The sequence below is a fragment of the Dermacentor andersoni genome, chromosome 1 (assembly GCF_023375885.2).
Source record: "Dermacentor andersoni chromosome 1, qqDerAnde1_hic_scaffold, whole genome shotgun sequence".
NCBI classification, from domain to species: Eukaryota; Metazoa; Arthropoda; class Arachnida; order Ixodida; family Ixodidae; genus Dermacentor; species Dermacentor andersoni.
The window spans coordinates 89,954,003-89,976,270 of record NC_092814.1 but is presented as its reverse complement, the minus strand read 5'-3'; the positions used below and the strand labels follow the sequence as shown (position 1 = coordinate 89,976,270).

The window sequence follows — 22,268 nt, the reverse complement described above, 5'->3', positions numbered from 1 at the left end:
TGAGGTGGGAGGGATGTGCATGAAGTGCAATTTCGATGCAGCTAGCATTCTCCTAAAGGATCACCTGTAGAAGTACCAGAAATAGTGGGGTACCCAGTTCCTTTCAACTGACAAACTGTTCCAGGAAACATGCTGAACAGTTATGACCCGCTGTTCAACATGTTTCCTGGAATAGTGCAGATTGCATAGAAGAAGAAATATATCCAGCATATAGCATGAAAATTAGATTAACATTTTAACAAAGGTCTTGGATCCGAGGAGTTCATTACTGGTTTTAGACAAGCAAAAACCTGAGCTGTTAATTTCTGCAGCATAATGGATTGAAAAACATTTATTATAAGGAAAGGGTTGTGGAAGCAGGTGGGTGGAGCCCCCTAGTCCAGGGCTCCACTAGCCTCAGCAGCCTGCCATACTTGATCAAGGAGGCCTCTTGGGGCCTCCTTCTCCCCGCTGCCGAGTCAGGTCTTCGTTCGGAATGCGAGGTGTATTAATTTTGGGTGACTTGAGCTCGAGTTGGCTGGCCTCGGCACCACGGGCAAGTGCCCATGTATGCGATGGGGTGGGCGTTCTAACTGTAGGAGCATAATGAACTTCACCCAGAAAACTGAAACTAAAGTATCACAGAACGCAAATGTGACAACTTTAGCATGCACCTTTGAGAGACAGGACTTGACATCTTACAGCCGTGCAAGCATGAATGAGCCGACGCTCACTTCCACAGTCTTGGTCACCCAAGGGCAAACTTTAAAACATGTGTTAGCTTGCCCTTAGCAGACTTATTTCATAGTGACCACAGAATTTTTGCTAATTTTAATACTATTCACAGGTTGGCAGGTGTGGGAATCTTTTCTGAAATTTCCTTTGTACTGCTAGAGCCTGCTACATACTAGTCACTTCGTACTTCCAATGTTTTGTAACATGCCATTGCTGTCAGTGTTTGCGTGCATGAAATCACGAGGGCTTGTGACTTGGCACTATGGTGATTGAATTGCTATGTTGTACTGCTTACAGAGTGAGACAGCAAATGAAGCTAACAAAAAGAAAGCAAAGGCACCTGCTGGAAAAGGTGGGAAGTTCAAGAGGGGCAAATGAAGCCATGGTACCACTTCCGAGACAAGTAACATGGACAACCACCACTAAAAACACATTTGACATTTAATTGTGCGTTTTCCTTCCTAGCTGCATGTTTTACCAGTTTTATTAACAGTCAGCAAGCAATGCATGCCGTATTCATGCAGAGCCAACAATAACGTGTGTCAAACAATGTTAAACAACATATGCCAGTAATGCAGGCTATTATGAGCTCTTGGAAATAAATATGAATCTGTCGGCTATCTAGTGTACATACTGATGCTTTAGTCACACTTTCTCCTCACATAGTAAAATCAAGAGCCTGGAAGCTCAGGCGTGTTTCCAACTGTCTTGTGTTGTTGCTGGGCTTTCCATTCACACCACGGGCAAGGATCCTGGGATTTCTCCTGGCATTCCCTGGAGATAACACCAACTTAAGTCATTGCAACAGAAAGAAAACAACTGAGGAACTTGCCTGTGATAAACAGCACCGCAGTCAGGACAGGTATGAGTGTCGCCTCCAAGTGGAAAAATAACTTCTTCACTGTTGCACAGCTTGCACAGATAGCCTCTTCCACGACATCCCTGTAGTCAACAGCACTTATTTAGAAATGCCTTTTCTTACTTTCAAGTTAGCAGCTGAACAAGAATACTATTACAGTGTGGCTACACACAAACAAACTAGAAGAGCATCAATTCTGAATGGTAACTGAGGCTCTGCTGACCATGGCAGTGCAAAGTGCAGCATTTATCAGAAACTGTGAATGAAACTTTTCCTTGGAAGACCCTGGAAGCAATGTACTTCTTACTGCTTTCAACAGTATGAATGCCAAAGAGGAAAAAAGATTGTTCACATGGCACTTCAAAAATGTGGTACTGCCAGGCACAAAATTTTGAAAGTCCATCTTATGCTTCGTGGCAAAGTGCTAGGCGTCATCTACTTCAACAGTGCAGGCAGCACACCAGAATACACTGTGTGTGTGATGCCATGGTGAAAATTTCTCACTAAAGTGGGGCTCAAAGTGCACACTAATTAGTGTACGTTTTTACCTGTTGCCTGTCGGGTAACTCAGCTACGCTTCAATGGAAGAAACCCAAATCAAACTTTCAATAGTTCAATAGTTCGCTTTCAATAGTTCGCTTAAAGTGTCTGGCAGAAGTAATGGCTATTGGTTGCACATCCAACACCAATGTGATGATGCAGGATTTTACACAGACGGTTCTAAAACAAGAGTACATGGCTGTCGGAACCGTAACGAAAAATTGGGAAAATAGCATTCGGATAAATCGTTGTGCTTCAGTTTTTACCACCGAAGTTTATGCGATATGGACGGCAGTTAAAAAAATTACCACCAACAAGCAGAAGAATGCTAACATTTATATCGATTCATTAAGTGCACTCGGAGCTCTAAACTCCGCGTGTGAACAATTGCTTGGCAATGTCCGAAACATGGTGGTTTATAATCAATATGGAAGAAACGTATGATTCTGTTGGGTCCCAAGCCATGTTGGGATACCAGGGAATGAAGCAGCAGATAGATACACATCCACGGCAGTGCACAGAGACTATCTGAGCGATTCGAAAGGCCCTGGCATCAAAGTGGCAACAAGAATGGCATTCTCGTGCAAATAACAAGTTACATGCAACAAAACCCCTGCTTGGCAAGTGAAACTCGTGCAGTCACCAGCAACACTTCTATAAGGTCATTCTGTCAACTTCGAATTGGGCACACACACCTTACACACTATTTTCTACTTCAAAAAGAAAACCCACCAACTTGCAAGAAGTGCCATGAACAGACTATAGTAATTCACATTATTATGACATGCCCACATATTAAAACTATGTGACTTTTACAGAATCTGTATAAATTGGCATGTACCTTTGTCCTGCCTCAATATTGCGAGATGATCTGCTAGTGCCTTTCACTGACTTGTTTAACTTCTTAGATGAAGCTGTTTTTTACACAGATTAAAGTAATGCAGCTTTCGCTACCTTAACATTTGATTTCTTAATATCTTGTGGCTGGCGCAGCATGGCCTTAGTTGCTTTTGTGCCATTAAACCCTGATAAACTAACCAACCAATGTGACTGAAGGGACACGAATGTGATCTTAACAGAATGTTAACAAATGTCTTCTCCCTACAAAGCAGACTAATATTGCTTCGGCAAAAAGATCTTGCTTTACTGTTTTTTCATGAGTCCAGGCACTGCCCCGGTGTTAAGGAAGCACATTTGTGATGAATGCTCAGGGTGAAACGTTGTTAATCACGCATGCTCAGTAATGGTATCTGTGCTGGGCCATCTTAAAATGCCAGCTGCATCACAATATTTACTTTTAAGACCATTATGGCTATACAGTGAAGAGATCACCACAACCTGTGCTGCATTGTGCTTTTTTTTTTTTACAGTATTCAGACAATATAAATTTTACCTACATTGTAAGAGGGGCATACCACAGCAGCAACACGATATGCACGAATGCCATAGCACTGCTCTACAAAATCATGTTCAGCTTTAAGTGCACCTATATTAAGGAAAACTCTTACTTCACAGTTTTTTGTGATGTGGTCAAGAAAGACCTGGTGCACCTGGGTTATATAGCCCAACAAGTTGCCATCATGCAGGTCAATAAGATCTTGCAGGGAGTATAACTCGCTTCCTTCAACAAAGTGTTGTCGCTTGTGTAACAGCAGCAGCAACTTTTGCTGTTGTGCTGCATGGCAAAGGGTCAGGTACTGCTTCATCCGCAAAATGTCCTCTCGCAGTTTCTGTAAGATGACCACAGAGGTATGTAACCACCGACAGCCCAGTCTTTACTCCAAGAGGCCATTGAAGGTACTGGCAAACCTACAGATTTAGCATGTTAAGACATTTGCTACACATTTTAATCACTATGAGATGTTAAGCGGAAGCTTTAGCTAGGGTCCTCCTATCTAAATATATGGGAAAGGAGAAATTATTTTTCTCTTCAACCACTGGTGAGGTTTGTTGCATTTCAAAGAAAAAGTTAAAATCTACTGACTGCCGGTTGCAAATTTTCAATTTAGATTGTCAATCCTTTAATAAAAATGGAGAAATATCACCAATTTTCAGAAAACAAAGCTATCAAGTTTCCAACTCCAATTCAGCAATGAAAAGTGATATCACAATTCTATAAGTTGCACCTAATAGTAGATCTAAAGCGGACAAAAGTGATATATTATACATGACTCTCAAACAGACCACTAATTTGTGTGTAAAACTTTTGCAAACCCCTTGTAAACAACGTAACAAATTCATGTAAGATATAAATTGACATATCAAATTTGTCCATTTTGGATGCTCTAATGAATGCAGTTTACAGAACTGCGATTTCTGTTTTAGGTGTGGAGCTACAAATTTGTAAACTTTGTGCTTCTATTTTTTCAAACTTGTCAATTTTTGAAAGTTCCATTAAAAGAATTCAGGCCCTAAATCTAAATTCCGCTTCCAACAGCCACAATAATTTAACTTTCTCTCTCAAATGCAACAAACTTTATTAAAATCGGCCCCATGGTTACCTAAGAAAAGCGTTCCTGCATTTTACATGTATTTGAATAAAAGGCATCGGAGTTGGGCCCGAGCTAAAGCTTCCTCTTAAATGGAGTCATTGCAGCAAAATTGTGAAACCAAGGTAAGGCAACATAGCTTATAGGTAGGGACAGCCATTTGCCATTTTAAACAGTAGCATCATGGCATGCTGAAAACTAAGGTGGGCTTGCTGTAACGCTTAGCTACAGCAGACAATCAAACCTAGACAAATTGTTTGGCTGATGGTATCTCCCAATACTACGTTGTCAGTCTATGCCTTGTGCTCCAAGCAATGATCAATACATCTTGTACCATGATTATACACCTTAATGCTTATTAAACTGCATACAAAACTGAACAGTCCATCCCGACAGTGTGAGCTTCAACAGGCTTGCTAGTTTATTAGTTATTGCGAAAGCGCAGAAAGGAAAACAATGGTGCTAATAAATAAAAAAATTATGGGGTTTTACGTGCCAAAACCACTTTCTGATTATGAGGCATGCCGTAGTGGAGGACTCCGGAAATTTTGACCACCTGGGGTTCTTTAACGTGCACCTAAATCTAAGTACACGGGTGTTTTTGCATTTCGCCCCCATCGAAATGCAGCCGCCGTGGCCGGGATTCGATCCCGTGCTGATAAATAACCTTTGCTTCTAAAATAATGAATATTTGAATGAATAATGAACAAAAACTTGCACTGCCATTGCTTCTCAATTTTTGTGCATTTGTCCTTTTGTGAATTAGTAACATGGTCGACTTGCATCAATTCAACTTTGATGGGACCGCTAGAATTGACCGAATTATCCAGTGAGTGAAATTATAAGAACAGGCAGAAGAGACGTCCAAGCACACCGTTACTTTGTTTAGCAGTATTTACCAGTTTATAACATACACCCAGTTTTTATAGGTTTGGAACAAGATGCGAGCATGATCGTGTAAATACTATTTATTCACTGCGAGCTGTTCTTTTGGCTTCAAAATTTGCCAAGAATAGGCATCTTTGGTAGGAGATAACATGTCTTTGATGCATTCATTGTCCTCTAGCATCGCCTAGACATATCCTGCAGCCATTGGAGCCCACATAAGTGGTTGGGCATGTGCATGCCTTGACCTTGAGGGTTTCTGCGGAAGTCATTTCACCAAAACCGCCACATCACATTAAGCCTAGCTGCTTGCTGTGCTGGCTGCCTAAGCAACCTAAGCCTAAGCCTAAGCCTAAGCCATATTTGCCTAAGCAAATATGGCTGCATACTGGGCTGATATGCAGCCATATTTGTACACACTCGCCTTGGAGCACACCCTTCCTCAGTACGCAGGGTACATCGCGCGCCAATATAAGCAGTGGTAAATGGCATTACAAAATGACCACTTTAGATTGCCTATCTAGATTTTGCAAGCTAACATTCAAATCCATTGGGTGCTAGTCAGGCAAACATATACGATTTGGTAAAAATGAGCTTGTACAGCAGATCTTTTCAAAGTGCCTGTTACACGGAACTTCTTTAGGGCAACTTCTCATGGCCATGTCAAAGTGCTCTGAAAGCAGTACAAATTTGTTAAGGACAAGCTGTATTTTGAAAAGCAGGCATTTAGTGCCGATTATCAGGCATCACTACACACAACTTCATCTTGTAAACCTTAGTCTCGTGCAATTTTTGCAGTGCAGCTGGAGTGCTCTCAAGCTATCAGTCAAAAATTACAGGCAATCTAAAGATTTTGATGTAATAGTTCTGTGAAAACCCGCAAGGTGGAGAGAAGTAAATAATTAAGGGGAAACGAGACATCCACCCAATCGTAGCAATTGCTACAAAGGAAACCCATACGGGTTCCTCGAAACAAAAGCCTCGCAGTTGAAGAAACATTCGTCCTGGTCCGGGACTCGAACCGGTTTTTTTTGTAGCAATTGCCATGACTGGGTGGATGGTGGATGTTTCATTTTCCCTTAATAAAGCAATTTCAAAATGTGACAGTGAACATACCTTGACATGTCGAAGGTCTTCAACAAATGTGAACAACATGGGATTGAGTTTGTCAATGTTGAGAACTGGCTTTTTGACCATGAGTCGAAGAAACTGCAGTGATGCTCGGCATACCTGATAGACCAGATGACATTTGTTACCTTCATACTTCTGTGAGATGTACAAGAGCACTTACTGCAATACAGTCAAACCCACTTATAACGATACCGGTTTTAACAATATATTGGTTATAACAATGAAAAGCTGCTGCACCGCCAACTTTTGTATGTTTTCCATGGTGAAATAACCCGCTTACTACAATGCCCCAATGCCGAATTATCGGTTATAACGATGAAGTTCGGCTGCTGGGTGTCCGAGCCGAAAGGTAGTGAAATGCGAAATCCTTGAAAAGAAAGAAAAAGAAGAGAAATTCAAGCCGCTGCATTATGGGCTGCTGCTCCGATAGACGCCGCGCACTCATTTTCCAGCCATCTCTGCGCGCCTCTCTTCCGTCCCCCTTCCACCCATCTGAACACGAATGGGCTGCGCCCATAGCTAGCTCTATGTTGCCCCACCCGCCGAAACATGAATGGACCACGCCAACTGCGCTGCTCATAGATTGCTTGCATGTAGCTCGCTGGCTCCTCAATCAGTGCAGTTCATGCAGTTCTGCAAAGAGCTTAATCGCTCGCGTTCGTCTTTGTTGGTTGCGTCAAAATTGTTCTTGGCCATGCGGTTTCTCAGCCTCGTTTGACCAGCAGTTGGTTTGACTCGCCGCTGAAAGGGAAGATGGCTGATCCGCCCACTGATCACCAGCAATGCATGACGTTGCCGGTGAAAAGAAAGTGCATGGCTATAGATTTGGAAACTAAGTGCTTCTAACCGATGAGGCGATCATCGCGAACATGCTTGCATCAGATAGCGACGACGGCAGCGATGATGTGGTAGGGCAGGCTGCCTCAACGTTGTGCTCACAGGAGGCACAGCAGGTGATTCAGGCCCTCTGGGTCTTCGTTTTTATGAGGAACTGGAGGGACTGAACCGGAGGGACTTCCGCTGCACTACGTGGAGCACCTGGATGCCTCAAAGAAGGATGTCGGCAAGCTTCGCATAAAGCATGCAAGGCTGACGGACATGAGGTTTTCTCGTGCAAGCCAGTGAGGAGTACATGGCGAGCTGCTTGTGGCGATCTCGCCTCAGCGTTTCTTCTGGATTTCTCAAGCCGACAGGCTGCCACGGCAGCCTTCTTGCAATTATTAAAAGGCCCCTTTTGGGGCCATCAAAGTGATGCCTCGATGGAGCTCGCATATCCCTTGCCACCCGTGACCCTTCTATTCAGTTGTTATAGCAGTGCCATTCTTTAACGCCGACAGCCGCGGCTTGTTACACGCGATTGGAGCACACAGGAAGCAGTTCATCCGGGTGCTGATTGTGTTCAGAACGACTGAACACAATCAGCACCCGGATGGAGGAAGGTGGTGGGGAGGGACACTGGCCTTCCCGCCATAGTTTTTTCACATCAGCTCTGCCATCCCCGTATTTCAATTCTTTAATGCAACCCGGTTATAACAATGATCGGTTATAACAATGGAAGTTTCGTGGCACTTGAATATTGTTATAAGTGGGTTTGACTGTATCACAGTACTGGGAGAGAAAAAAAAGAAAAGGAAAAGCCCTGCTTTCATTGTAGAATTACTACTAACAGCAAACATTTGAATCTTTAAAAGCAACAGGTGATACCAATATTAATAGCATCACCTGTTGCTCTCAAAAGCGTGATCTTTAAAACTTGAATTTAAAAATTATGAATTTGTGTACATAATCCTATAGTATGGCTGTAATTCATGCTAGTTAATTCAGAAAAGCCCCAATCGGGTTATAGACTTCTTGAATTTCCTGTCCATGTTTTCCCTACAGCAGTGGCTCACTGCCCACCAGTGCCACCATGCTGCTGTGACACCTGGCTTAAAGCATGTGCCAGTGGTCGCAAGGAGTGCCATATTAGCTGGTGCACGTGGTTGGAAGAAAAGCAGAGTAGGAGAGCTGTCATCACGACAATCCTGAAACTCGCTGCCGGTGTCATACATAATTGACAATACAGACGTCTTTGTGGACGCGGCTGACGTTGGGATGATCTGACGCTGTAAGCACGTCTCATGTAAGAATGGAAGCATAACATTGGTAGCAGTGAAAAAAAAAAAAAAAAATACATTGCTGGTGAAAAAGGTGCAGCAAAGTACAATAAAAATATCGTTTCTGGTGTTTCATAGGGTTGAGTGAGTGCAATTTGTGGCAGCTGGGTGCAAGAACATTAAAACTTCTCTTTTTGATGCTTTCCTTTAGTTTATGCCATCAAGTGATTAGGAAGAGTGGTTGATTTCCACGACACTGCACTTGTGTCTAGGCAGTTTTGTTCAGCTTCTATGTTTTTTTCTTTTCTTTTTTTTTTCTAGAAGATTTAATGAATAGCATAGGCAAATGACAGTACAAACGTCTGTACAGACGTGGCCACTGCTAGCTGGAATACAGGAGTCCGTGGCATTGCTTTGCAGTGTGCCACCACCAGTGCCTTATGAAGTCTTACGGTGCAGGCACAATCAATGCGATAGGCGGGGGGCCCGGTACGTCATCTGCTACAGTTCCTGCCAAAGTTTATGTGCCTGCATGCAGCGAGTGCGCACTCAAGAGCTGAGAGTGTGCACTATCGACATAATGCACGTGGTGAAGGGCAGGAACCATGGCAGATGGCACGCTGGGTGCTCCACCTATTGCTTTGCTTGCACATGCACTGCAAGACTTCACGAGGTGCGGACGAGCGATGCCACGGGCTCCCGTGTTGCCGCTAGCAGTGGCCACGCCTGTACATTTTGCACCGTCACTTGTGAATGCTTTCCTTAAATTAGATTTCAAGGTTTTACAAAGCAATACTATGATCTGATTATGAGGCGTGCCATAGTTTGGGAACTGCAGATTAATTTTCACAACCTGGAGTTCTTTAAGTCGATGATCGTTTTTGCATTTTGCCCCCTATCGAAATGCAGCTGTCACGGTCGGGATCAAACCTGCAACCTTAAGTTCAGCAGTAGCGACGCCATAGCCACTTGGCACAGCGGTGGGTGCTTTCTTTAGCATGCTATCAAGCTGACAGTATATTGATGACACCTGTTCTGCACTTCATGTTAGAATACTTTGCGTGTGTGAACACGCCCATCAGATTACTACTGACGAGGAGGTGTACTTTTACATTGATTCAGAGGAGTTTATGCGCAGCACAATACATGTCACGTGGGCTTTTCACTGGAAGCCAGAAAAACCAAAGTGGTAGAAATCACAGTGAACACAATGTTATATAAAATTTAATGCTCCCTTGCAATAAATAAATTACATTATGAAACTACTGGTTCATCGTCACAGAACGGCACAATTTGTACATTATAATGGGAATTGGGCAAAAGGTACAGAAGAATTTGATCATTGCAAATCTTCAGTCAACATTTCGCTTTCATAAGCTTATGTTAACCCTTTCAGTATCACCGAGGTGACTGTACATTTCCGCATTTCTGTCCCGCCATGACACTGACGTACCTGTACGTTCTCCAGTCACACATGCGCGGTTACATGAAGTCTGTGAGCTCCAAAGTAGTTTTGCCATATCTTCTGTATTTCTAGAAGCACATTTTCTCGTATATCTGGGTTTTCTCACTCTGGGTTTTTGTTAGCGCACTGCGGAATATGCCCCTTCATTGTGCTGTGTGGAAAAACCATACCCTCCCCCCTTAAGAGCCTGACACGGCGGCACTATTGCAGAAGCATGCATGTCAGAATGAAATTAGGCAGGAGGTTCAAAACGAAGATAGGAATGCGAGGACCATACTAAGAGTGGATTTGCCATTACCCGTGTCATTTTTTCTGTTCTGCATAAATGAGAATAAACCGTTTTGTTTCTTTTATATTATCGGAGGAAAAAAAATGCCACTGGGGTTCTTTACCTTAAAAAATCCTTGACAATGAAAGGGTTAATCTTATAATAAAGTTATTCCCAGGACCTTATAATCTAATTTATCCCCATAATGCAAAACAGTACACCAGACATAGTCACAGAAAGATCAGTTAACAAAGCATATTTTCTTGCAAAATGCAGTGTAATAACAATGTCATGTCGCGGAAATCCCAGAAATTCCCACAGCATAAACCTAACACATTTTTGCATGTACGTAAGGCTTCCATCTCCCACTCTCCTCTAGTTTTAAGTGCTATCCTGACACACATTTGCCAAAATGAACGAACTCGAAATGCTGCCACCCCTCTCCCGCACCACCTGATGGAAAAAATTGATTTACATGCGATCCTTACTGTTTGGAGCTACTGCCAGATACTCTTTATATCGTTTCACAGCAGTTGGAAAGTGTTTACCTGCTGTGCAAAATAAGAGTGTATGTGGGGGGGGACAATAACAAAATTGAATAGAGCTCCACTATGACACAAGGCTTTAATGCATTTCCTCAAGAGAAGCCCTACAGAGACTAGCTGTGTGCGAGCATATGAATATTAAGTATTGCTAAGAATAACTGCTCAGGAAACGTGTGTGCTGGAGAGCACCAGGGCTGCAATAATCTAATGATACTATGCCAATGCCATTTCCTTTCATGCTTTGTCCGTGGTGAGAGCAGCACTCCTCCAACATTATCAATGGGATTTGCTATTTGCTGGCCATGAACAGAGAATGATGAGAGCAGCATGGAATTGAGTTGAAGGGATCATTACATTATACCAACCCAGTGCATGTTTTACTGCACCAAACACCTCTCACTTGCGCAGAAGCTTGCCTGTCAGATGCACGTGGCCCCACCTGTTGGGCCCCTTTAAGCAAACAAGGAAAATTGTTTCAACACCAAGAGTGGTGAAGAATGGAGCCGGCTCATTTTTAGCAAAAATGTGAGGCTTCTTTCATGTACAGATATTGGACAGGTTCACCTTGCGTGGCTCGAAGTCCCAGTTGTGGAGAACACGAGCAGGCACCACAGAGTAGCTGTTCCAATGGCAGAGTGAGCAGTAATAACGGCCTGTATATTCGCAGCGCCGTGGTTGCCCTTGCTCTGCCAGGGAGCGAAGGGCAGCAGGCATGAGTGCACTTGCGGCCTCACCCAGCACCACAAACCCTGCCACCCAGCGGCCAGAGAGGGACACTTGGTCAGGACAACACACAACCAGACAGATGAGACAAGCAAAGCAGACATGCATACCATAGTGCACACACACGCACACACACACAAAGATGCAGCAAGCTCATACGGGGCTAGAAATCTGCAAGCAAATGCAAGAAACTGGACAGCATTAAGCTGGTATCATGCCACATGCTTGGGAGTCAATCTGTTTTGGTATTGAGTAAGGGGGTTATGCACAAGAAAATGCAGTCAAGATAAACACACAAGAGAAAAACACAGGGTAATTTTTGAACTTCTGGTTTCAGCTACTGAAATAAATTGCCTAACCTAACTGCTGTAATACCACCTTTGCAGTCTGTGAAGAGTTTATAAAATTACTTTGCGAGTGACAATATCTTGTCATGCTTTAGACGACCCTGGTAGCATACATTTTGCTCCAAGGCCTGGAAAAGGATAAACACTATCCCATGACAGTTATATCAGGGTCTTAGTGCAACGGAAGGTTTACAAGGCCACAATACATGATCCAATGAAAAGTGTAGTCGTACTTGCAGTGGCCCCAAATTTTTTTTACAAAAGCTGTACACGCCAATTAGTGTTCGGCCAATATCACCACATGCATCCTATTTGACAAGGTCATAGTCCATTTTTGCTTGTACGAAATGAGTCGTTCCTGTCGCCTCACCTCGGCTCACTGGCTTTAGTTGTGAAAAACCAAAGGAAGTTATATTTAGCCATTTGGTGTATGTTTAAGCTTTGCAATGGTGACCTGAAAATCATGATATAACTGTCATCATTATTTCCCAAAATAAAACCCACCTACACCTAGAAAGCAGGAGCCAATGCAAAATTGAGCATAGTGCACAGGCATCTTCCTATAGTGCACAGGCATCTTCCTAGGGCCCATAGTAGAAATGCACGAAAAAAGAACAGGGACAATTTGCTAGAATACATTTACTCTGAGACAAATTTACACCAATGTAAATTTACAGTAACGTGCCTCTTGAAAGCACTGTCAGCAGGTGCATCGTCCTGCAAAGTGAAAATGTCTTTCTAGAGCTCTCATGCTTTTCTCTTAGCATGTGGACATGGGCTTGCACGCAGTGCACCCACCTAGCGATGGTCACTCAGAATCCAACACTCATCCACATTTCACAAGGCCAAAGCGGCAAGCAGGGTTTGTTGACTCATCGACATGGTGCAGAAAAAGCTCCAGAGAGTCAGATTACCAACAGAAGCATGTTTATTAAACCAGAGGTACACCATAGCATGACCGACGGTTTACGGGCCTGTCAACGCTCTTGCAAGACTGATCAACTACAAATAGCTGCTGTGCTAATAAGCTCACAAAGAAGATTGGAGAAAAGGTTCCTTGGCTAACTCATAGCAGGCCATGTATGCTACAGCAGTGATTGCGGGTCACTTCTTTGATTACAGCTATATTTTGCTGAAAGTGATCAAGCACTGCACAAGGTTACGATAACAGCGCTAAAAAATTTCCAAAATAGTTTTACTTGTTTACTCCATACCATATATTACCAGCATTAAAACTGAACTATGGGCAATCACATCGCTGCATGTTTCTGTGCCATCAGCTGTTAAATAAATTTGGGCAATAAATCTGTGCCCTCTGCTGTTCAAAAACAGTTTTGTGGGTTGATGCTCTTGGACCTTGTAACAAATTTGGCTTGAAATTCCCTGCTAGAATTTTTCACAGCACTTTTATATATGTTCAAAAAGAACAAATCATATCCAAATTTTGATGGGATCGTATCACACAATAGGTTGGATCAAGTACATTCTAGCACCCCAACTGAAAACACTAACAGAACAATTCTCTATGGAGTCAGTTCAAAACCATCATAACACAGCCCATTCCAGTGGCTTTCCAAGATTCTTGTACAAGTAGGCGTGTTACAATTTGGTAACACAGCAAGTTTATACTACACACCTAAGTGGTATGAAGCATACAGAAGCATCACTTTTCTTAAAAAAATATATATATTCTGGTGTTTTACGTGCCAAAACCACAATTTGATCATGAGGCACGCCGTAATAGGAGACTCCAGAAATTTGGAACGCCTAGGGTTCTTTAACGTGCATCTAAATCTAAGTACACGGGTGTTTTTGCATTTCGCCCCCATTGAAATGCAGCCACCGTGGCCGGTATTTGATCCCGCGACCTCATGCTTCTCAGCCTAACACCATAGCCACTAAGCAAACACGGCGGGTATCACTTTTCTTATAGATGCAAGACGTTTATAACATAGCCAGGGATTTTCCATTGTACCGGGACACCTTGTATCATATTTGTTGAATGGGGGGGAAATGGACTGTTTTATCACAATGTCTATTGCTGTGAAGATATGTTGCTGGCCCTTCGGGCCTTTAACAGGCAATGACAAGCACGTGGGGCACATTTCAAGTACCGACATTTTTTGCAGGGAATAATGTGGGCAAAATAGTATATGAGCAAAGAGCAGCAGGTGGATGAAAACAGAGACAGAATGGAAGTTGAGAAGTAGCAGATCAGTGTGGTGATGTGCGAGACACACAGCTGATAGCAGCTGATAGAAGTTTTGCAGACTGCCAATGAGAATAGTGCACAGTGAAAGCTGACAGTGGCAATGCATACTGCACTAATACTCTTTGACTAAGCAGAAAGACCTTGTAATTTTGTGCTCAACGATGTCTCTGACTGCATCATGGCTGTCACCTCTATGTTGTGCAGGAGAAAGACATGAGGGCACTGTATGAAACAAATGTAGCTGGAAGAGGGTCTGTTGCCCTGTGGTTATTAGAGGAATCTTGCTTTTATTATTACTGTGTATACAAGCTTTGTCAGAAAGTTCCAGGACTGAGCTTGTAAAAAACCATTTACTTAACTTACAAACTAATGAACTTGTGAACTAATGAACTAATGTCATGTGAAAGTAGTCCCCTCAAATATAAATGCACAACTGCCACCATTTCTGGAAGTCTTGGAAACAAGTATAGAAAACTTCATCCAGTGTGCTCCCCGGCACATTAATCACAGCAATTTGGATTGCTGCCTTAGCTTCGTAACACTTCCTTTTCAGTGGCAATTTCACACGGGAAAACAAGATGAAATCACATGGCAACAGGTTAGGTGAATATGGAGATGTGGTAGAGCAGAAATATGGGTCTTCAGACCGATATTTTCGGATTGATGCAGTAGTGTGGGGCCTCCCATTGATGTACAATAAAACCACATCCAGATGATGACAAATCAGGATAGTGCCACCGAATTTCTAGGTGCAAGCATTTCAGCATATCATATTTCAGATATTTGCTGAACCATGTTCCATGTCTTACTAGGAATTTTCTTCCAGCTTAATACAGAAATCAATGTTAACTTCATGTCAAATGGGAACAAGTGGCTCAAAACTACAAGGACAGGATGTCACTCTGTTGGCACACACCCTTTCACTATGTGTTCCTGTCATTGTTTTGTGCCACTTGTTCCCCAGTTGAATTCAAAAACCGGCTAGCCCAAAACAAAATTCTGCTTAATGTTAACTCTCTGCTTGAAATTTGTCTTCATTATGTCACTCATGTAACATTCAACCAAATACCCCAATGAGCCAAACATGCTCTCAAGACAGCTCTGCAGCCTAGCAAGTTTGCATGGAAGCCCTTTAAAGCTATGTCTACTCTGAGCACACAAAGTGACTGGATAGCATCCATTTATTGAGTTTAAAAAATCACTGAAAAAGTAATAAAAAAACAGCCCTGGAACTTTTCTGACAAAGGGTGTGTGCATGTGCGCAAATATAGATGACTTGTATATACTGTATTTTTCCGTGTATAACCTGCCACCATGTATAACCTGCAGCCCCAATTACAAGAGCCCGGAAAGAAAAAAGTGTGACCACCGCATGTTCATGCCTCGCTGAAAAGCAGTAACTTGCCGTCCCAATGGGAAAAAAGTTGGTATGTTGCCATACAGGCACTGCATTTCTTTTGAAGTGTACATTTGAAGTGTACAACAACTAATATGGCAGTTGTACGGTGAAAGTTACATTACCAGCAGTAGCATAGTGCCACATAGGATTAATTGTTTCCCTTGAGTTCTCCATTACTTTTAAACACTGATCTAAGGAGAACAATGCCTGTGGAATTATGGGCATCAGTGATCTCTCAGCGATGGTTAGCCAAGTTGTTTAGGCTTCTTCAGACCAATGGTTTAAGTATTTACCTTCGAAATGCACAATAACTTGCTTGAACATAGTTCTACAAAAGACAGCAGCTGCAAACACCACGCAAAGCAAATTAGACACACAAAGAAAAGACCACTGCACCTACAGCTCTTCAAACTTTGTTAAAAAAGCTCTGTGCTAATGTTGACTAGTTATTCAGAAACAAATTTTCATACAGATGCAGTCACAGCCAAAAGCAGTGTAGACACGCTGGGTGGCATGCTAAACAAAGAATTGGATACCACTTACGAGGGAAAACATTCTGGCCACACTCGGCACATCGATAGCCTTGGGCCGATAACCCCTGCTCAGGGCAGATTTCTAACACAAATTCACTCTTCTCCTGCACCTGAAAAATTAAACATTTTTTCTAGTCCCACAAGTCTGCAGTGTTGAAACAACCACAGTACCAAATATCTGTGTGCTAACGAAAGCTGCGCTTGGTGCTGAAGCAGTATAGTTCTAGAAGAGTTGACTGTTGGGCTAGTTTGTCGTCCATATTTGAAGTAGTAACTTAGCGCGAATAAAACCACGGAAACAAGAAAGACAAACAAGGACAAGCGCTTGTCCTTGTCCGTCTTTCTTGTTTCCGTGGTTTTATTCGCGCTAAGTTACTACTTATAATACAGCATAGTTCACACATGTCTGCCATTGGCATTTGTGTAAAATTACAGTGAAATTAAATCTGTGATGCCTGTTCAGACCATCTAACAAATGGTTATCCCTTTCACTACTAATAAACAGTGTCAGGTACAATGTGCAACCAGCATAATATAGAAATTGTCAGAAGGATGCCAGTGTGGATTTTTATACCCTTTATGACCAAACATACAAGTTCAATGTAACAAAATGACTGTCCTGCAATCAGCTATTCTGTTTTAAAATATTGGCATGTGTGTAGTATAAGTACTACACACATGCCAACCCATGTTTAGCATGCACGAACACACTAGAACTATCAACACTGCATAAAATGGCACTACATTGTGGAAGCTTAAGTACCTACATGCAAGCAGCAGCACTATTCCTGCTACACATGTCAAGTAAAATTAACAGCTCTCCCATCACATTAATACCACAAAAAATAAAAAGAACCCACATAGAATGTGTAAAAGAGGGAGAGGACAGTATGTTAACTAAAATAATGCAATGTATCCTCTAGTAGCATTTTGCACAGCTTTCAGAAGGATCATGTCACACTGAGGTACTACGCACACTGGACACTATTGTGCTCCCACAGCATACGCTGCTCACCTGATCTTTCTTCCTCCGCTGAGAGTACCCAGCTCTTATTAACATATTTAACTAATTTTAAATGCCTATAGTGGCTCACAGAAGGATTCAACTATACCTGTGCAAAGTTTCAGCTAGAAGTCTTTATTACTCTGCTTATAGCGAGTCTAAATAAATTTCACTTCTTTGTAAGGCATTTTAGCAGGCACTGCAGTATTCTGTCTCTTTCTTGTACACCTGGCTACATGCAATTTTCCCTAAACGTGCTCTGTGATGTCCCCACATTCCTGGCACTGAAAAATCATGCGAAATGACAGAAGGCAATATACTGGCAATGTACACAAATTTCAATTACTGGAAAACCCCCAGTCACGAAAAACAAAATTGGGAATATCTTAGGCCGCTGCATATTCTCACAGCAGTATGGCATAAAAATTTATAGTTTCTTAGGCGATGCACTCAACAATGGCTACATTCAAAGAGCATTTATACAGACCATAATTCACTGTATCACTGAGTTTTACAGTAGAAATGATGCAGAGCATCATAATCTTCCTCCAGTTATAGCACAATATCTTTAAATTGTATTATCAAGTGGTCTCATAAAAACATTTTGTTCGATAAAGGTCAACACAAAGCAAATCAAATTACCTATTTCAAACCTTCACATGAGGCAGTAGTTCCATCAATCCTCATTTCAAAAGACAGCTCTATATAAAAGGTGTCCCAGCTAACTTTAGCCACAGTTTAAAAATATGCAAATGCCACGTGGCCACTCAAGGCACTTTACGTGTATTCGCGGGCTTCTTTCACGCTCAAAAAAACACTTTTATGTAGCTTGTATAGAGCAACAGAAAGCTGTACCGGGAGTTTTTCATGTTGTTCTACAATTTTCTCCTTAAAACTTTTCATCTAATTATAATATTTGAGCAGTTTATTAATTAATTATGACTAATTATCAAATTAGGCAGAATGAAAAAAACAATTTGAGTATCTCCAAGCGACGGCGAGCAACATTACCTTTGTTCTGTCCAGCTACGTGACATTTGCATATTTTAAAGCTCTTGCTAAAGTTAGCTGGGACACTGCATATATACAGTTTCAACACGATTGTTACAATGTGTCATCTCCCACATTTCAATGCCTTAATATTTGTAAAGGTGGTATTAAAATGTCTTGCTGCACACATACCCGTACATAAGCACATTTCCTTGTGATGCTGTTCAGACACTTGTTATGGCATTTGAAATTGCAGTCTACAAGAAAAGAAAAAGAAAATGTTTTTCTTTTTTTCCAGAATACCACATTGCATGTAAAGCGCAAAGCTGCACCAAGATACAGCAAAGTGAACAATGCAAGAGGCCACTATGTTAACATTTTATTTCACTGTATAATGTATACTAGTCACCATTCACGGGGCTTTACATCCCACCCAGAGCAGCAGCTGTGCTTTTAGGGGGTGCTGGATTATTTTTACCTCCTGGAGTTCCCAAAATTGCACTGAACGATCAGTGCATGAGTATTTTTGTATTTTATCCCTACAGGAATATGGCCAATGCACTTTTGCCATCATCTGGTGTTTTTACAATCGGTGACTAAACACATTTTTCCAAATAAGAATGTCGCATTCATTGCCTGAAGTGATCAACAGTAGGCATGCTAAAGAACCCCAGGTGGTCAAAATTTCCGGAGTCTTCCACTACGGCGTGCCTCATAATCAGAAAGTGGTTTTGGCACATAAAACCCCGTAAACCCGTAAGCCCCTGTGCTTTTAGGGGGTGCTGGATTATTTTTACCTCCTGGAGTTCCCAAAATTGCACTGAACGATCAGTGCATGAGTATTTTTGTATTTTATCCCTACAGGAATATGGCCAATGCACTTTTGCCATCATCTGGTGTTTTTACAATCGGTGACTAAACACATTTTTCCAAATAAGAATGTCGCATTCATTGCCTGAAGTGATCAACAGTAGGCATGCTAAAGAACCCCAGGTGGTCAAAATTTCCGGAGTCTTCCACTACGGCGTGCCTCATAATCAGAAAGTGGTTTTGGCACATAAAACCCCGTAATTTAATTTTGATCAACAGTAGAAGAAGGAATCTTGCAAGCCATATTTTGCTAACTTACTAAAATACCCAATTTAATTTAATTTTATTTATCTTCACTCGTTTCATTTTTGTTACTCTCTTTTCTCTCTCCTTCACCTTTTAATAGTATGTGCATTCATGCTCTTTGCTTCCATTGTACAGCTATATGCTTAACCGAACACATACTGACAGAAATAAGTTTCTTTGACCTGCTTTTTTCCTTTCTTTCTTTTTTTTCTTTCACAAGATCTAAAACATTTATCTGCACAGTTCCTGCTTTCTGGAAAATCTGGGCACACAGCATTAGCAAAGTCTACTTATATAAACATAGAACCTTTTTCCATTTTTGCTATTCCTACTTCTTGGAAGAACCCAACAGCAGTACTTACACCTGTTCCCCGGTCTATAAACCTCTCCAACCCCACTATGGGGTTGGGAGGGAGGGGTTGCACTATGCATAAATAAAAATGCTGCTAAGAAAAGCTGAGGCCCTAATGAAGACAAGTCAAAATGTTGGCTCCAGTGACATCCCTTGTTTGACCACTACTGACCCCTTGATCTCCCTCTTCCCGTAAACTTCTCTCATTCACGTACATTACATGCAGCTTAAAACACAACTGCCTTTACAGTACATTACAAATACAGTCGAGCTCAGTTCTTATCGCAATTTTTTGCTTACTATAAGCAAAATTTGATAAACAAGAAACTTTGGCAAAATATCCATGGGGAATGGAGCCTTTCATTTATTATGAACTGGGGTGTGATCAGAGATCATTGTTCGAAACGTGCGTTCAGTCTGCATTGTTTCACCTCACGCAATTGGCCTAGGTCGCACCGACAGGTGCAGCTGACGACATCAGCGTGGCCTAGGCCAGTCGCGCGAGGTGAAACTGAACACAAACTGAATGTGCGTTTCAAAGAATAATCTCCGATTGCGTCCCAGGTCACTGTGCTTGTTTGGTTAAAATGTATGGAAGGAACAGAAGCAGTGGCATTACATCCAGCCAACACATATAGCAATGTATGCATGGAAAGCCTAGCAAATGTCACCTGGAAGCCAGCGAGAGGGAAATATTCACAGGAAGGCATTAGCAGCAATAATTAGGTCCATTTCAAACTTCCATACGCATCAATTTAAATGCCAAGCATTCCAGCAGCAAGTGTCTTCACAGAGACCATGCGGTCATCCCGTACATGAACTTTTTCTTCACTTTGGAATTTCTGCAGGCTTTCGCACAGCGTTGGGTCCTTTTTGCTGTCACTAATCCATGGGTTTGCAGTTAGTGTTGGCTTAACATCACCGAGAAGAGTAACACCAGATTCACAGTATCCATGGGAGCCTCGGCTCAAAACCAAAAGCATAGACTTCATAAAGTTATACAATGTTCTGTATTTGAGTGGGAACAACGTGCTGCACTGTCTTCTCATGCTAGCTGAAACATAGTGAACATGTGCATGACTAGACAAATGTGATGAATCACTGGGTCTGCATTATTCAAACAGATCTTACTGATTTTTGGCAAGACATATCCTGCAAGTTATATTCAAGGATCAATTACTGATCTGTGCTTTTTTGACTCCTTTCAAATTGTTTAGAGGGCAAGTTTGATTAATATGAGCTTGGCTTATAGTGCATACTTTAAGCACTTAATGAGTATTCCTTTACGTAATTTGGGTACAGAACTGTGTACAGAACTTGAAATATGTGTAGTGCATGTTGTTTAACAGGCAGACTCACTTTTGCATTGGTAGAAGCCATACAGCACACCCCAGATGCTACCACAGCACTTTTCACAATATTGCTGAGCACGTTCATATGTACGTGGCTCAAACTGGTGCTCCATAACAACTTTAATGTCTTCTGCTTTCTCCTCAGGTGGCCCATCCTGAATTTACAAAAACAAAGAAAAAGCATGTACAAGTGTGCCTTCAGGTATGCTGATATCACAAAGAAAAGGCTCTTTGGTGCTTTATGCACCCAACAAAACAGAACAACAAAACACAGGATTTACCAAACAAAAAGGTATCCACCTTAATCTCTTGCAGTTTTTGTCTAAGCTGAACTAGTCTGATAACCAACGTCTTGCGCCTTTCAGAGTTCTCCTCAGAGTCAAGAATCATCTCCTTGCAATGCTCTATGGCTGTTTCTAGATCTTCGATGGTAGAAAACCTAAGCAGCCCCTAAAAACAAAGCAAACAAAAATAAAGAGACGCAAGTCTGGGAATTCAATGTATAGGCCCCGCCCTCGACCAACTCTGAATGTAAACAAAGGCTAAAATGCAACCATGCAGCCGATTAGCACAATAAGATCGAAACTTGCCTCGGGGCTCGAAGAGAAGTGCTCCTCAGAAAGACCAAGTTCTGTATCAATTAATTTCATATCTACAAACAGACATAAAAACGCATAAAAAGTCAATTCACGTGATACTCCCAAATGGGTATTAACTTCAGCGACGAATGACTGCGAGGAATCTTACCATCTGCAGAGCAAGACTTCGAGCTGTGAGGCAGGCAGTCTCTTGGCACTTGACTGCCCACCAATCGTGCATTTACAGTATTGTACAGTTGACCTGCAGTTGACTTTACCGCGTCTATAAGGCCGACGTTCATTTTGGACAGAAGCATGCAGGTTCTACAGTGAAACACAAGATGTCCTAAGCATGACGTTTTACAACCAAGAGATAATCAGTAATGTCGTCAGCGGCCAGCTGTCTGGTTCTAACGTAATGTGTCGTCAGCGAAACATACGAAACATATTCCCACAGTTCACAGAATCCCTCAGTTTGGCACAGCACTACGACAACCACGGGACCACTGCACGTCCTTGTTCCTTCTCTCTAAAGGAAGCGGATGTTGCCCAGCTTGCAGTGCATTATGACGTAAAGATATCGAAGTAAAAATTCGAGGTCATTTTTTTTTCTGTTTTCACTTGCTCAGAAGGCTCGCGTACTTTCCTACGCCGTAGTCACAGCTGCTAGT

The 22,268-nt window shown here is 42.1% G+C and overlaps 2 protein-coding genes across 4 annotated transcripts in view; one reads left to right on the top strand and one right to left on the bottom strand.

Annotated features, from left to right (window-relative positions):
* Positions 1-1,334, top strand: part of Fen1 (Flap structure-specific endonuclease 1) — a 12,587-nt gene extending 11,253 nt beyond the window's left edge. Inside the window, exon 11 of the mRNA XM_050191591.3 lies at positions 1,012-1,334. Coding sequence (XP_050047548.1) covers positions 1,012-1,092 — 81 coding nt within the window. The 3' untranslated portion in view covers positions 1,093-1,334. The remainder of the gene's footprint in view (positions 1-1,011) is intronic.
* Positions 1,138-22,268, bottom strand: LOC126544313 (differentially expressed in FDCP 8 homolog). Of its 3 annotated transcripts, none has more exons than XM_050191587.3 (11): positions 21,767-22,268; positions 21,610-21,671; positions 21,320-21,469; positions 21,027-21,174; positions 18,392-18,456; positions 16,217-16,316; positions 11,557-11,741; positions 6,604-6,717; positions 3,622-3,843; positions 1,547-1,656; positions 1,138-1,488 (listed from the first exon to the last, which is right to left on the bottom strand). In XM_050191587.3, the coding sequence occupies exons 1-11, from the start codon at positions 21,912-21,914 to the stop codon at positions 1,386-1,388; spliced, it is 1,407 nt and encodes a 468-aa protein (XP_050047544.1). In that variant the 5' UTR covers positions 21,915-22,268; the 3' UTR covers positions 1,138-1,385. The 3 variants fall into 3 exon arrangements, with proteins under 3 accessions (XP_050047544.1, XP_050047545.1, XP_054917728.1); XM_050191588.3 differs by having other exon boundaries at positions 11,557-11,678; positions 21,767-22,264; XM_055061753.2 differs by lacking the exon at positions 21,320-21,469 and having other exon boundaries at positions 21,767-22,267.

Excerpts from the sequence above, each read along its gene's own strand:
- LOC126544313 (XM_050191587.3), bottom strand. The coding sequence starts at position 21,914 with ATGCTTCTGTCCAAAATGAACGTCGGCCTTATAGACGCGGTAAAGTCA. Across the intron at positions 21,672-21,766 it reads GAAGTCTTGCTCTGCAGATG|ATATGAAATTAATTGATACA; the intron begins GTAAGATTCCTC and ends GTCTGTTTGTAG. Across the intron at positions 21,470-21,609 it reads ACTTCTCTTCGAGCCCCGAG|GGGCTGCTTAGGTTTTCTAC; the intron begins GCAAGTTTCGAT and ends CTTTGTTTTTAG.